General features: G+C 35.6%; 1 protein-coding gene across 1 annotated transcript; it reads right to left on the reverse strand.

The window, feature by feature from the left end:
* Nucleotides 1–720: 720 nt before the first annotated feature.
* LOC125174491 (small ubiquitin-related modifier 2-like) lies at nucleotides 721–1,041 on the reverse strand. The gene is made up of 2 exons (XM_047874013.1): nucleotides 889–1,041; nucleotides 721–804 (listed from the first exon to the last, which is right to left on the reverse strand). Exons 1-2 carry the CDS (start codon nucleotides 1,039–1,041, stop codon nucleotides 721–723), a joined length of 237 nt encoding a protein of 78 aa, XP_047729969.1.
* Between the last annotated feature and the right edge of the window lie 13,126 nt (nucleotides 1,042–14,167).

A 14,167-nucleotide genomic window follows, 5' to 3' on the forward strand; every position in this document is an offset into this window, starting at 1 on the left:
TCACCCTACATGTTACAGCTATGTACAAAAATGTTATGAAATATTCCTTGGGTTTATAGTGATAAATGTAAAGCATTAAAATTCTCTAATCAAACAGAATATGCAAGTTTTTATATTGTTCTTTTTTGTTTTCTTATGAGAGCAAAAATAGCTTACTAACACATGAAAATAAGAGCTGAATGAGCATGTCACGGATGGAGATTTTTTCCATATCCGTGGCATTTCCCCAATATTTTTCCCCATCCCATCTCAATTTGGTATTGATCAAAATATATCATTGGTCATTAAGTTAAAAACTGCAATATGCTCATGTACATACACACAAGTTACTTTATGTGCAGCAAAGGAATGGGGAAGGGGAAAATGAAAGAATAGAGAAAACTACACTTTAGTCGTCATTATGTGGTGGAAGCAGACAGTGATTTTCTTTCTTTCTTTCTTTTTTTATTTTTTAAAAATGTTTTTAAATGTTTTTATTTGTTTTTGAGTTAGAAACAGAGAGAGTAGGAGAGGGGCAGAGAGAGGAAGACACAGAATCTGAAGCATGCTCTGAGCTCTGAGGTGTCAGCACAGAGCCCAACACAGGGCTTGAACTCATGAGCTGTGAGATCAGGACCTGAGCTGAAGTTGGACATTTAACGAACTGAGCCACCCAGGTGCCCCAAAACTTCAGTTTTCTAGTTGAGGTTGTAGTCTTGGTCTGGAGGAAGAGTTCTGGAATTAAGTGGCAGACTCCATTTTTTCGTAAACACCTCCTGTCTGCAGCAGGAACACATCAATTATATCTTTATGCTCCATCTCTAACTGTGCAGGAGTGTTTGTTTCATTGATTGACTGCTTGTCCCTTTGGCATCTGATCTGCCTCATTGACAAAGCTCATTGACAAGCCGGTTGTTCACAACAGGCTTTCATTAGTTTACTAAATGCACTGTGCCTCTTAATCTTAAATAGCACCACAGAACCATCCTGACCCACCACCTTCAAATGAACATGATCATTGTTCCCTCTCTTGACTCCTTCTATGGGCTTTTCATCTGCCATGGTGTGTGCCACATTCTCCTCAGCTGCTGCCTCACAGAGGTACCAGGCCTTCACTTGAACGAGCACACACAAGGAGTACCAGGAGCGCTATTGACCTGTCTTCAAGGATACTAATTATTTTCAGATTCCAGTCTGGTGTTAAATTTGTCTAATAAGTGCTTAATCTATGATATTGCATTTTTTTAATAGAGAGTTCAATACATTTTTCTTTAATATAATCATGTTTCGGCTAAAATCCACTATCTCTTTATTCATATTGGTCACCTTTTCTACTTGCTCCTTTAGATTTTTTTGTTATTTTATTTAAAATCTCTGACAATTTTGGGGTTCCTGGGTGGCTTAGTCAGTTAAGTGTCTGACTTCAGCTCAGGTCATGATCTCACCATTAGTGAATTCAAGCCCCTAGGGTGGGCTTTGTCCTGATAGCTGAGAACTTGGAGCTTGCTTCGGATTCTGTGTCTCCCTCTCTCTCTGCCCCTCCCCCACTCAGACTGTCTCTGTGTCTGTCTCTTTCTCTCTCTCTCTCTCTCAAAAATAAATAAACAGTAAAAATTTTTTAAATCTGTTAATTTCAACATCTGGGCCGTCTCTGGGTCTGCTTCTCTCCATGTATTCTCTTTTTGCTGTGATTTACATATTTTATTTGTCATGTAAATTTTATGGCACTAATGATATTTTGTGTAAGAAAACAGTAGAAATGCGTATAAATCGCATGTATGTCTAGAAAACAAAAGTCTATGCTAGAGAGCTAAATAAATCTGGTCTCTAGTTGAGATGTGTTTGGTCTTTGTTGTAGCTTTAGTTTGACCACAGGCTTTAAATGTTTGAAAGTGGAATTAAAATGAAACCCTGCAGATTTGGGGTTGAGCCCTAGTGATATCCATAGATCTCAATGCTTCTCTGCCCAAGTCCTAGCTTTCTAAAACATGAAGATCTCTGCTTTTACAGCACTTTCAGCTCTTCATATTTCTAAGGAGTTTTCTTTGCTCTCCTCCAGGCCTAATAAGACTTTGTATGCCCAGGAAGATCTTTCCTCTGAAGAATGCCTTAGAGAAGCCCCACTCAGAACCCTGTTTGTCTGCAGCTCTTAAAAGCTGAAATCTGGAGTTGGAATTCATCCCTCTCTGCTCTCCACTCCTGCCTTCAAGCCTGTGGAGAACTGCCCCTGAGCAGTCAGTAAAGACCCAGGCAGTAGAATTAGTGAGTGAGTGCAGATTCACTCTACAACTACACTAGAGTCTCAGAAGTCAAATGTTTCTTGGCAGCCCACATAGAGGCCTTAAAATTTTGTTAAGAAGGAACGCCTGACTGGCTCAGTTGGTGGAGCATTCAATTCTTGATCTCAGGGTCATGAATTGAACCCCACATTGGATGTAGAGGTTGCTTAAATAAATAAACTTAAAAAAATCTAACTTTCTTCTTTTGTTAGTATTGTTAAGGAGTCTGCTGATTTCCTGTCTATGGGGAATTTTTTCTTTTCCAGCTAGTCAACCAGGGAGGAGAGTAGATTCATATGTCATTTTCTTTCAAGGGTGCCTGGGTGGCTCAGTTGATTGAGTGACTGACTCTTGATTTCAGCTCAGGTCATGATCTCTCAGCTGGTTGTGGAATTGAGCCCCATCTAGGGCTCTGTGCTGAGTGTGGAGCCTGCTTGGGATTCTTATTCTTTCTCTGCCCCCTCTCCTGCTTACGCACACTCTCTCTCTCTCAAAGTAGAAAAAAGAAATAATAATAAATAAAAAATAAAGATTATTTCAATGTCACTTTTCTTAGGAGTTCAGGAAAATATTCTGTACCTCACATGATTTGTTTTGCTTGGTATGGTGAGAGTTTTACTCTCTTATAATTTCCTAGTTAATAACCAGAGGTGGAACCATCAGTCAACATATTTGCTAATGTGATGAAGGGAAGTAGAAGAGCCGGCTCTCCTGTGTTAAGTTTTCAAATTCTAGATCTTTTCCTAATTTGCTCCTTTCTATATTCTTAAGAAAGTTGTTTCGTTTTTAATTTTTTTAACCATGTCTGTTTCCTCACCTTTAAAAATGGAAGAGTAATAAGACCCAATTTATAATTTTTTGGTGAGGATTAAATGAGTTATATATAAAAAACTTAGAATGACGCCTGAAACATAGTAAAAATTATATGAATGCCAGTTTTTATTTTTAATTGGAATAGAGTTTTCTTCAGAAAGCATAGAATGTGTTCAAAAATCTCAGCAAAACAGAGAAAGGATCAAGATAACCCCTCACACACATTTTGTAGAAGATGGAATTAAAAACTACCACCAATTATTAAAACAAAAGATAACTCCATAGAGTAGCGTGTAATCAACCTGAATAACATTTTCAAGTTACTGGTGAGTTAGGTGCTTTATCAGTGGAATCAGGCCCTTAGTTAAGTGGGGAAGAAAATATGCTGTTACATAAATTAAAATAATTGGAGGGGTAATCATCCCCTTTGGCATTTAGATATACACAATCACTGCTGGTCTGTATACCTCCTGGAGTTGATGAAATACCCTACAGTCAATGCACAGTGGATTCTCTTACCTTTTTTTATGCCTCCCCTCAAGAAGCACTGGCCGACTATGCCTTGTTCTCAGCTCCTGAGATTGTCTATAAATGAAAGAAATAAGCTTCGGAGACCAGATGGAACATCTTTTTTAGCCTCCAATTTTTCTTTTTAATCTCTCTCTCTCTAAAGTATTTGCCTCTTCAAAATCTCTCCTCTTATGTCTCATTACCTTTGTGATATCTTCCAGTTACCTTCCTATTTTCCTCCTCTTCGTTCATCTCATGTAACTCAAGCCAAAATAACTAAAAATAGTAATAATAATGATAATAATAATAGTATGCCATATAATACCTCTTGTAGATTAGGGAGATCAATGCATGATATTCTTTGGTAAGTATATCTTTTTTGTTGCTTTCTGTTTTGGGGGTGGTTGGGTGGCTGTACATGGATCAAACCCAGTAAGTATGTCTTTTTATTAATAATTATTTTATTAAAAATTATTCAAGACTCCACAACTGTGGGAACATATCGATAATGAAAAGGGGTTTTAAAAGTTAAAAACAAAACAAAACAAAAACCCCAGAATCATCTAAATTAGGTCTAACCTGTCAAAATTGCAATCTGGAAAAACCGTGACTCTGATCCACAAACTCTTTAGAGACAGTCTCAGCTCTGTTTTCTTAGGTCTTCTCGGGCTACACTGGGTCTCTCCAATTACCAAAAACGTGATCAGCAGCAACGTTAGCATGTTTACTACCTTTGGGAGTATTGAAACACTCTTTCTCTCAACCTCATTCTCCTCTAATACCCCTAAACAATATACAACTCTGCCTAGCACTCTCAGTCTGTCTCTTTCAAAGAAACACACACCCAATGCTGAAAATAATGCAATACATCTATTCTGATGCACTTTTAGATCCTGTGACTGCTGGTTCAGGGAGATATTTTTAGACAAGGGGCTCTTCCAGTATAAACAACAACTTATATATAAGTCTGGCTCCATTCCTAATGAATTTGCCAAGAAACAAGGGTTTCCAGGATGTTGTATGTACATTTTCTGAAGGAAAAATTGAAAGTGGGCAACCTGTACTCCTTCCCATCTGCTTTTCTGCACTCTGCTAGGTGAGCAACCAATATCGGTCATAAGGTCTGTTCCACCTACCCTACTGATGGATTGTTTTCTCTTTGCCTTGTTTTCAAGGTTGATACTCTGAGCCAAACAGGCAGGCAGCTGTGGAGGACAGGAGCACAACTCTCAAATTCTTTAGCTAATTGCCAAAGGCAGCTGAGTTCAGGAGTCCCACCTGTTAGTGAGCAGCCAATTATTTATATGCTTATAAATCACCTTTTAAATATTAACAAGCCCTAATAAACCTTCGCTACTGATTACCATAGTAACTGACCATGTCACAAAGGAGAAGGAGACTACTGACATACGGACAATGGGTCAGTGGCCCTGTATCTCCTGGGATTGCCATTTTTACTCCTTCACATGAAACTATTATGTATAAGAACAACCAAAAATCACGATTAAGGGAGCATAGGACATGATGAAATGCCTGTTTCTCTTCTCCAGCCCAGGGAGTCTAAAGGGAATAGAATGGGTCCAACTCTCCATAAGCTATGGGAGCAAGCTGCCCGAACTTGTTAAGTGGAAGTTCCTATGTATAGCCATACAGCTGGTCTACTTAGGCCACCCGCTATCAGATATTTTATTTCCCAAAGCTTCCTGGGCTGCTGGGTTCCACCAGTCTAAAGAGATTTCCCTAATGCAGTTTGTTGTTGCAAATAGGTAAGATGCTACTTGTTGGATGCTCAGTAATATTTAGTGAGATGCAAGAAATGGTTTCAGATGAAAAAGAACAGATTTTTGCTCACAGCAAAGTGAAGGTACTTTCTCTCTTCTTTTAAAAGCACAGTGAGAAGGCAACCACCCGTGACCCAAAACTCTTTTTATAGTAGAGAAAGAAACCACCTTCTGCCTTGAACTGTTTTTTTCTAAACTAGATATAGGGAAGCTCACCACAAGTGGTATGGAGTATGAAATGACAGCTCAAAGAAGGTGATGGTTTCAGGGCATTAGTGAATAGTGACCTAATCAAGCAATAGAGAAATGTGATTGTAATCATTTTGCCATGACTGACCCAGAAATGGCTTTTACCATGATTTCTGAGAGATACTAGTGTTCAATAGAAAATTTAATTGACCATACTATAGAGAAGTTCCTTACCCTTCAGCAGGTGTTCAAACTGATACCTTTAACCTCCGAGCTGCCTACTCTAGGGCAAAGAGCATGAGCTTTATATTAGGATTTCTTAGTGTCACTACCATTTATGTGCCTCCCCCAGCTTAAGGATCAAAGAAATGGATGTAGGTCTTCACAAATTGTTAGATTTTGATGACAGTTATGATGCCTGTTGTGCGGATATATTGTCGCCTCTACCTTGGGTGTTCCCTGAATTGTTTTTATTATGAAGGGAGTAGGGATGCAGAGGCTGCATGAGATTTGTTTTATATATCTATATATCTTTTATATACCTAACTGGATGTATGTATATGTTATGTTGGAGTTATGGAATGATGGGAAACTTGCCTTCTCCTGCCACTGTTACTTTCTAGGGATAGCATCTACTTCATGTTTGGCTCCTACTAGTCCTTCTTCCAATCTTCTATACCCACTAGACTGAATATTCAGATAGAGATTTAGAGTCTCTACAAAGGTGCAGAGATGAAATCAAGTCTTGGGTAGTATATTACAGAGAGTTGTCCACCAAATGAAATATTGTAGTATGCCTAGGGTGACTATATGAATAAAAATCCAGTGGGAGAGAAAATGTAGGGCTGATGAGAGGTCAAGGGTGGATCAGTTATGTTGAAAATGCTGTCAAAATTAAAGGCTGCAAAGAATTCCTAGATGAAAGGGCAATCAACCATGTGGATTGTAGAGAAAAGTTTATAAAGGAACTTAAGGCCCATTGGTCTTCTTCCATCAGGATGGTGGTGAGGTTGGCAAGGTGAAGGAGTAATTTGTAAGTGTATGCATGACTGATTTAAGAAGAACCAAGTCACTTGAAATACCAAGGGAAAGCAGGCAAATCACCCATGTAGATAGGGATTTAACACCCTCACTCCCCAGGCCTCCTCTTCATTTGAGTAGTCAAGTGGAAAAGGTGGAAACAAAAACAGGACTCCAACCCTACTTGTGCTTCTGAATAGGTCTTAGACATTGGCCAAGTTGTTTCTCATTTTGGGCTCCTAGATTTTGAGCCCCTCTCTATGTACTTTATAAGGATATATGAGCCCATACCAATATAATTAATGTGTAAATTTATGAAAGCGGAATGTCTCTAAATAAAATATTGCCTATGTGGAAGACAATAATATTACTAATGATAATAATGACCCCTCATATCTTTTGGCAGTGGCTTCATATTCTCAGAATTGATGAGAAAAAGATGTTCAATAAAATACATAGAGAAATTAAAACAAGATTCTCTAGACAATATTATAAAGTGCTGAAGGAAGAAAGGAGAGTAGGAAAATTTTTAGAAGAGACTACTTAGATGCTAACAGGATAGAAAGAGAATTAGAAGAGTTGGACGTAGAATGGCAGAAATATTTACTACATGAAGATTCTGGAGACCTGATTCTAAGTCTGGTTCTGTTACTAGCTGAGTAATCTAAACAAGTTGCTGAATTTCTTTCAGACTAGAATTTCTCATCCACTAAAAGATCTATTTTCACATGAAATTGAAAGTGGAAACTCCATGTACAAAAGAAACAGCTTAAAGTCTTGTTAATTTCATTGAAACCTTTCTTGGCATCCTCCTGCCTCATTTCTCACTGTGGCCTTGGGTAACCTGTTTAAAAATCTAAGATTTCTTAGGATCATACAATGAAAACCAGGGAAGTGGATGGCATCTGATGGGTTGCTTTTGAGATTAAAGCACTCCTAGAAAAGTTTGAAATCCCTTAAGAAGACAGTTGAAATGGATGTTAAAGATAAACTGAAAAAGGTAGCAGATTGTTGACTAAGCTTATTGTTGACTGACTGTTCTGTAAACAAACATCTAGAAGCAGTATTCGCTATAAAAGAAAGATAAGTTCATGGGGAAGTATTGTCCCCCTAATCAATACTCTTCTAACAAACTTTTATATAAGTGTTCAGTTGACACTTGAACAACTCAGGCTTTAAACTTTGCGAATACCCTTATACACGAATTTTTTTGATAAATATAGTACAGTGCTATAAATATACTTCTTCTCTCATGATTTTCTTTTTTTTTTTTAATTTTTTTTTCAACGTTTTATTTTATTTTTGGGACAGAGAGAGACAGAGCATGAACGGGGGAGGGGCAGAGAGAGAGGGAGACACAGAATCAGAAACAGGGTCCAGGCTCTGAGCCATCAGCCCAGAGCCCGACGCGGAGCTCGAACTCACGGACCGCGAGATCGTAACCTGGCTGAAGTTGGACGCTTAACCGACTGCGCCACCCAGGCCCCCCTCATGATTTTCTTAATAACATTTTTTTTCCTTGGCTTACTTTATTATAAGGATATAATATATAATCCATTTACTATATATATAGTATATAATCTACATAACATACAAAATATGTGTTAATTACCTGTTTATGTTATTGGTAAGACTTCTGTTCAACAGTTGGCTATTAGTAGTTAAGTTTTGGAGGAGTGAAAAGTTATATGAAGATTTTCAACTATTTGGGGGATACCCCTGACACCAGTATTAGGATCAACTGTAGTTGGAAGAAGAGCCCCAAAAATACTCCTGAGAATAACTTGGATCAGAAGACTGATCTTTGCATATTTATTAATGTCCAATGCAGTCTGATAAAATTTGTAACTCAGAGGAGTGAAATGCCCCAACACATCCCAGGAAAATGTTGTTAGAAATACTATCTTTGCCAGTTCTTATTCAATCAGGCTTCTTTGTTCCATTCTTTCCCCTTTTGCCTAATAAATCAGTGAAGTTCCCATAGGAAAATATTGAATGCAGTGGCCCACGCCTAGCGAGAGGAAGCTGGACAGACATCTGACCAGATTCATTCAGTCTTTTGCAACCATAAGTAAAGGAGGGTTTAGAGGGTGGGTGGGACAAGCGCTCCATGCTTTTGCAATGAAATCATCGTTTCCCAAAGATTTTTGCAAAATGCTAATCAACAGTGCTTTATACAAAAAGTTCACACAAATCTTTTCTGATTTTCAGAATAGCATTGTTACTTTTTGGGGGTTTCAAAGCTATTGGGAAATTCTAAATATTTTTACCTTTTCTCTAAGGCTGTAATTTCAATTTCCAGGTTTCTATTCACCCAGTGGTCTATACAGTTCCAGATGGGCTACATAGTTTCGAGAGGAAATGGAGAAATAAGTTTTGGCTGGGAAAACACATTTATATGATAGTCTTGTGACAGTTCTCATCTGTATATTGTTGATGCAGTAACAAGCCCATGAAACTACATGTTAAAATATATGTATTTTAATCTTGAGAGGTATTTTAAATCCTCTGAATTTTAGAAGTCTACTCAAATATTTCAAGTTTCTGTAACACCCTGTTTTGTTGGTTTTCAGATCAGATGCTTTCAGTAAGGATTATAAATCAGATAATTTGGCTGAAATCTCCCTTTGTTATACCCTTTTGTCATGATCTTGGAAAGTCAGTTTATTTTATGGCTGTTATCTGAAGGGGCCAATGAGTAAAAGGAACTGGCATTCTCTGTCTTTATTGAGGTATCATTGACATACAATATTATATGAGTTTCAGGTACACAACATAGTGATTCAACATTTTTATACATTTTAAAATGATCACCACAGTAAGTCTAGTTACCATCTGTCACCATACAAAGTTAATATAATGTTATTGACAATTCCTCATGCTGTTCATAACATTCCCATGACTTACTGATTTTATAATTGGCAGTTTGTACTTTTTTTTTTTTTTGAAAGAGAGAGCATGCTCTCACAAGTAGGGGAGGGGCAGAGAGAGGATCCCAGGCAGGCTCTGTGCTGCCAGTTCACCCATTTCACCTTCTCCTTCCTGCTTCCCCCTGGCAACCACCAATATATTCTCTGTGTTCATGAATCTGGGTTTTATTTTATTTTGATTTTTACATTCCACATGTAAGGGAAATCATGCAGTATTTGTCTTTCTCTGAGTTATTTCACTTAGTGTAATACCCTCAAGTTCCAACCATATTCTCTCAAATGTCAAGATTTCATTATTTTTATGGCTGAGCAGTATTCCATTATACATGTATATATGTATAGCCACATTTATATATATACATATATTTATATATATATACACATACATACATACATACATACATATATATACATACATATATATATAGCCCCATTTATATATATATAACGGTACATATGCCTCTTCAAATTAATGTTTTCATTTTCTTCAGATAGGTACCCAGTAGTGCAATTGCTACATAACATGTTACTTCTATTTTTAATTTTTATGAGGAACTTCCAAAGTGTTTTGTATAGTGGCTGTACCAGTTTATAATACTACTAACAGTGCATAAAGGTTCTCTCTTTACCACATCCTCACCAGCACTTGTTATTTCTTGTCCTTTTTTTTCTAATAGCTATTCTGACATGTTTAAGTTTATATCTCATTGTAGTTTTGATTTGCATTTGACTAGTGGTTTGTAATGACTAGTGATATTGAGCATCTTTTCCTTTGCCAGTTGGCCATAGTATGTCTTCTTCGGCAAAACGTGTATTCATAGCCTCTGGCCATTTTAAATTGGGTTATTTTTTGTTAGTGTTATTGAGTTACATGTGCTTTTTTTATAACTTTTCAATATTAACTCCTTATTGGATATATGATTTGCAGATATCTCCTTCCATCCATAATCCATAAAGTTGCCTTTTCATTTTGTTAATGGTTTCCTTCACTCTGAAAAAGGTTTTTAGTTTGATGTAGTCCCATTAGTTTATTTTTGCTTTGATGCCCTTGCCTTTGGAATCAGATGAAAAAAACAAAAACAAATAACATAACAACAACAACAAAAAATTGCCAACACTGATGCTAAGGACCTTACTATCTATGTTTTCTTCTAGGGGTTTGTGGGTTTTGGTGTTACATTCAAGTCTTTAATACATTTTATTTTTTGTAGATGGTATAAGATAGTAGTACAGAGTAATTCTTTTGCATGTGACTGTCCAGTTTTCCCGGCACCATTTATTGAAAGACTATTTTTCCCCACTGTATATTCTTACCAACTTTGTTGTAAATAATTGACCATATATGCATAGATTTGTTTCCATGTTTTCTATATTGTTTCATTGATTTATATGTTTGTTTCAATACCAATACCATAGTGTCGTCATTACCATAACATAATTTGCAATCAGGTAGTATAATACTCTGAATTTGTTCTTCTTTTTTAAGATTATTTTGGCTGTTTGAGGTCTTTTGTGGTTTCATATAAAGATTACAATTACTTGCTCTAGTTCTGTAAAAAATACCATTGGAGTTTTGATAACAATTTTGTTGAATATGTAAATTCTTTGGGCAATGTAGACATTTTAATAATATTAATTCTTTCAATGCATGAATCCAGAATATCTTTGGAGTTGTTTGTGTGTCTTCTTCAATTTCTTTCATCAGTGTCATAGTTTTCAGTATATAGATATTTCACTTCCTTGGTTAAATTTATTACTGGGTATTTTTTAATGCAATTATAAATGGGATTTTTTTTGTAATTTATATTTCTGATAGTTTTATATTAGGGTATAGAAATGCAAGAAATTTTTATATAGTAATTTGTTATTCTGATACGTCACTGAGTTCATTTATTAGTTCTGACATTTGTGTGTGTGTGTGTGTGTGTGTGTGTGTGAAATCTTTCCTGTTTTGTGTATAGCATCCTGTCATCTATAAATTGTGACAGGTTGACTTCTTTCTTTCTAATTTCTATCCCTTTTATTTCCTTTTCTTGCATAATTGGTGTTGCTAGCACTTCCAGTACTATATTGAGTAACAGTGACAAGAATGGGCATCCTTATCTTCTTACTGATCTTACAGGAAAAGCTTTTATCTTTTTACCATTGAGTATGATATTAGCTGTGGGTTTGTCATATATGACTTATAGTGTGTTGAAGCACAATCCCTCTATATGTACTTTGTTGAGATTATTTATTCTAATTGGATGTCAAATTTTGCCAAATGCTTTTTCTTCAATTTAGGATGAACATATGATTTTCATTTATCATTTAGTTAATGTGGTGTATTTGTTGATTAAGTTTTGAATGTTGAACAATCCTTGCCTCCCTGGAACAAATTCTATTTGATCATATGCATGATACTTCTAAAGTATTGTTTAATTTGGCTTGCTATTATTTTGTGTTGAGGATTTTCGCACCTATATTCATCAAGGATATTGGCATGGAATTTTTTTTGTGTGTGTGGTATCCTTATGTGATTTGGATATCAGGGTAGTATTGGCCTCATAATGAATTTAGTAACATTCCCTCTTCACGTTTTTGGGAGCCTTTGAGAACAATAGGTAGTAAATCTTTTCTGAATGTTTCCTAGAATATACCAGTGAAACTGGCCCTGGACTTTTGTTTGTTTGTAGAGTTTTGGTTATTGATTCAATCTCCTTGTTATTAATCTGTCTATTCAGATTTTGCACTTCTTCATTATTCAGTTTTGTAAAATTATAAATTTATTCTAGGTTATCTAAGTTGTTTGAAGTATTGTCTCATGATCCTTTCTATATCTTTCTTTGGTATTGATTACTACTTCTATCTAATTTCTGATTTTACTTATTATTTCAGCCCTCTCTAATTCTTTACGTGTCTAGTTAAAGATTCCAAAATTTTGTTTACTTTTCAAAAAAAAGTATTATGTTTCATTGTACTTTTCTGTTATCTTTTTAGCCTCTACTTCATTTATTTCTGCTTTGATCTTTATTACTTCCCTCTACTAGGTTTCCTATACTAGTAGATTCACAGGTATGTGTAAAATAAAACTTTGAGATTTTTCTCGTTTCCTGACATCAGTCTATATCACTGTGAACTTCCATTTTAGAACTGTTTTTGCTTTATCCCACAGATTTTGATATGCCATATTTGTGTTTTCATTTGCCTATAGGTATATTTTGATTTACTCTTTGATTTCTTCCATGACTCACTAGCTGTTTAGTAACGTATTATTTATTTTCCACATATTTGTAGGTTCTCCAGTTTTCTTCTTGTAATTGTTTTTTGATTTCACATCATTGTGGTTGGAAGAGATGTTGATATTATTTCAAACTTCTTCAATTTATTAAGATTTGTTTTATGACCTAACTCGTGATCTATATTGCAGAATGCTCCATGTGTATCTGAAAAGACTGTGTGTTCTGCTTTTGGATTGAATGTCCAGTGTATATTTAATTCAGCTGGTCTAATGTTGTTTAAAGCCAATGTTTTCTGTCTAGATGATCTGGGGTTTTTTGATGTAAGTGGGTGTCAAAGTCCCCTAATGTTATTGTATTGCTGTCAACTCCTCCTTTTATGTCCACTAATATTTGCTTTAGATATTTTGGTGTTCTTATATTGGATGCATATATATTTATAAATGTTATATCTTCATGTTGGCTTGACCCCTTTATCTCTATGTAGTGCTTCTCCTTGTCTTTTATTATAGTCCATTTTAAAATCTATTTTGCTGGATGTGAGTATAGCATTACCAGCTTTTATTATTTGTTTGTTTCCATTTTGATGCAATATCTTTTTCGATCCAATTACTTTCGTTATGTTTGTGTCCTTACTTTTCAAGTGAGTCCGTTGTAGTAGACAGTATATAGATGTACAATAAAACCTTGGTTTTCAAGAATAATTCATTCTAGAAACATGCTTGTGATCCATCCCGGAAACATGCTTTTAATCCTAAGCACTTGTATATCAAAGCAAATATCAAGAACCATTGGCTCAGTTGTGATCATGTGATATTCAGCATCATGTACTATTCATATTGCAAGGCATCACTCATTTATTTAAAACACTCGTCTTGCAGAATGCTTGCAGAACATGTTCCTCACAATCCAAAGTTTTATATGTTTTGTTTTTTTAATCCAGTCAGCCACTTTATGTCTTTTGACTGGGGAATTCGGTTTATTTACGTATAAAGTAGTTACTGTTAGGTATGTATTTATTGCAATTTGGTTAATTGCTTGCTGGCTGTTTTCATAGTTTTTATAGCTTCTTTTTGTTCCTTTCTTATGTTTAGATAACCTTCCCATTTTTCCTCTGTGTAGTTGCTCTACATTTTTGCTTTGAGTCACTGTGAGGGTTACATATATCTATGTCTGTATCTGTATTTATATCTATTTATATCCTCTATCTCTATCCTTATCTCTACCTCTATGTATCCATCTATATCTAATCTATGTATATCAGCCTGTTTTAAGTTGATAGCAACTTATATTTGAACACATTCCAAAACTCTACATTTTTACTCTTCCTGTTTTATATTTTGATACCATATTTTGCATCTTTTTATGTATCCTTTAACTAATTATTTTGTTTTTAGTAATTGTACTACTTTCCTTGTTTAGTCTGCATAATAACTTTATAATTAATT

The sequence above is a fragment of the Prionailurus viverrinus genome, chromosome C2, assembly GCF_022837055.1.
Source record: "Prionailurus viverrinus isolate Anna chromosome C2, UM_Priviv_1.0, whole genome shotgun sequence".
In the NCBI taxonomy this organism is placed as follows: domain Eukaryota; kingdom Metazoa; phylum Chordata; class Mammalia; order Carnivora; family Felidae; genus Prionailurus; species Prionailurus viverrinus.

Excerpts from the sequence above, each read along its gene's own strand:
- LOC125174491 (XM_047874013.1), bottom strand. The coding sequence starts at position 1,041 with ATGGCAGATGAAAAGCCCATAGAAGGAGTCAAGAGAGGGAACAATGAT. Across the intron at positions 805-888 it reads AAGCCTGTTGTGAACAACCG|TTAGAGATGGAGCATAAAGA; the intron begins GCTTGTCAATGA and ends ACTCCTGCACAG.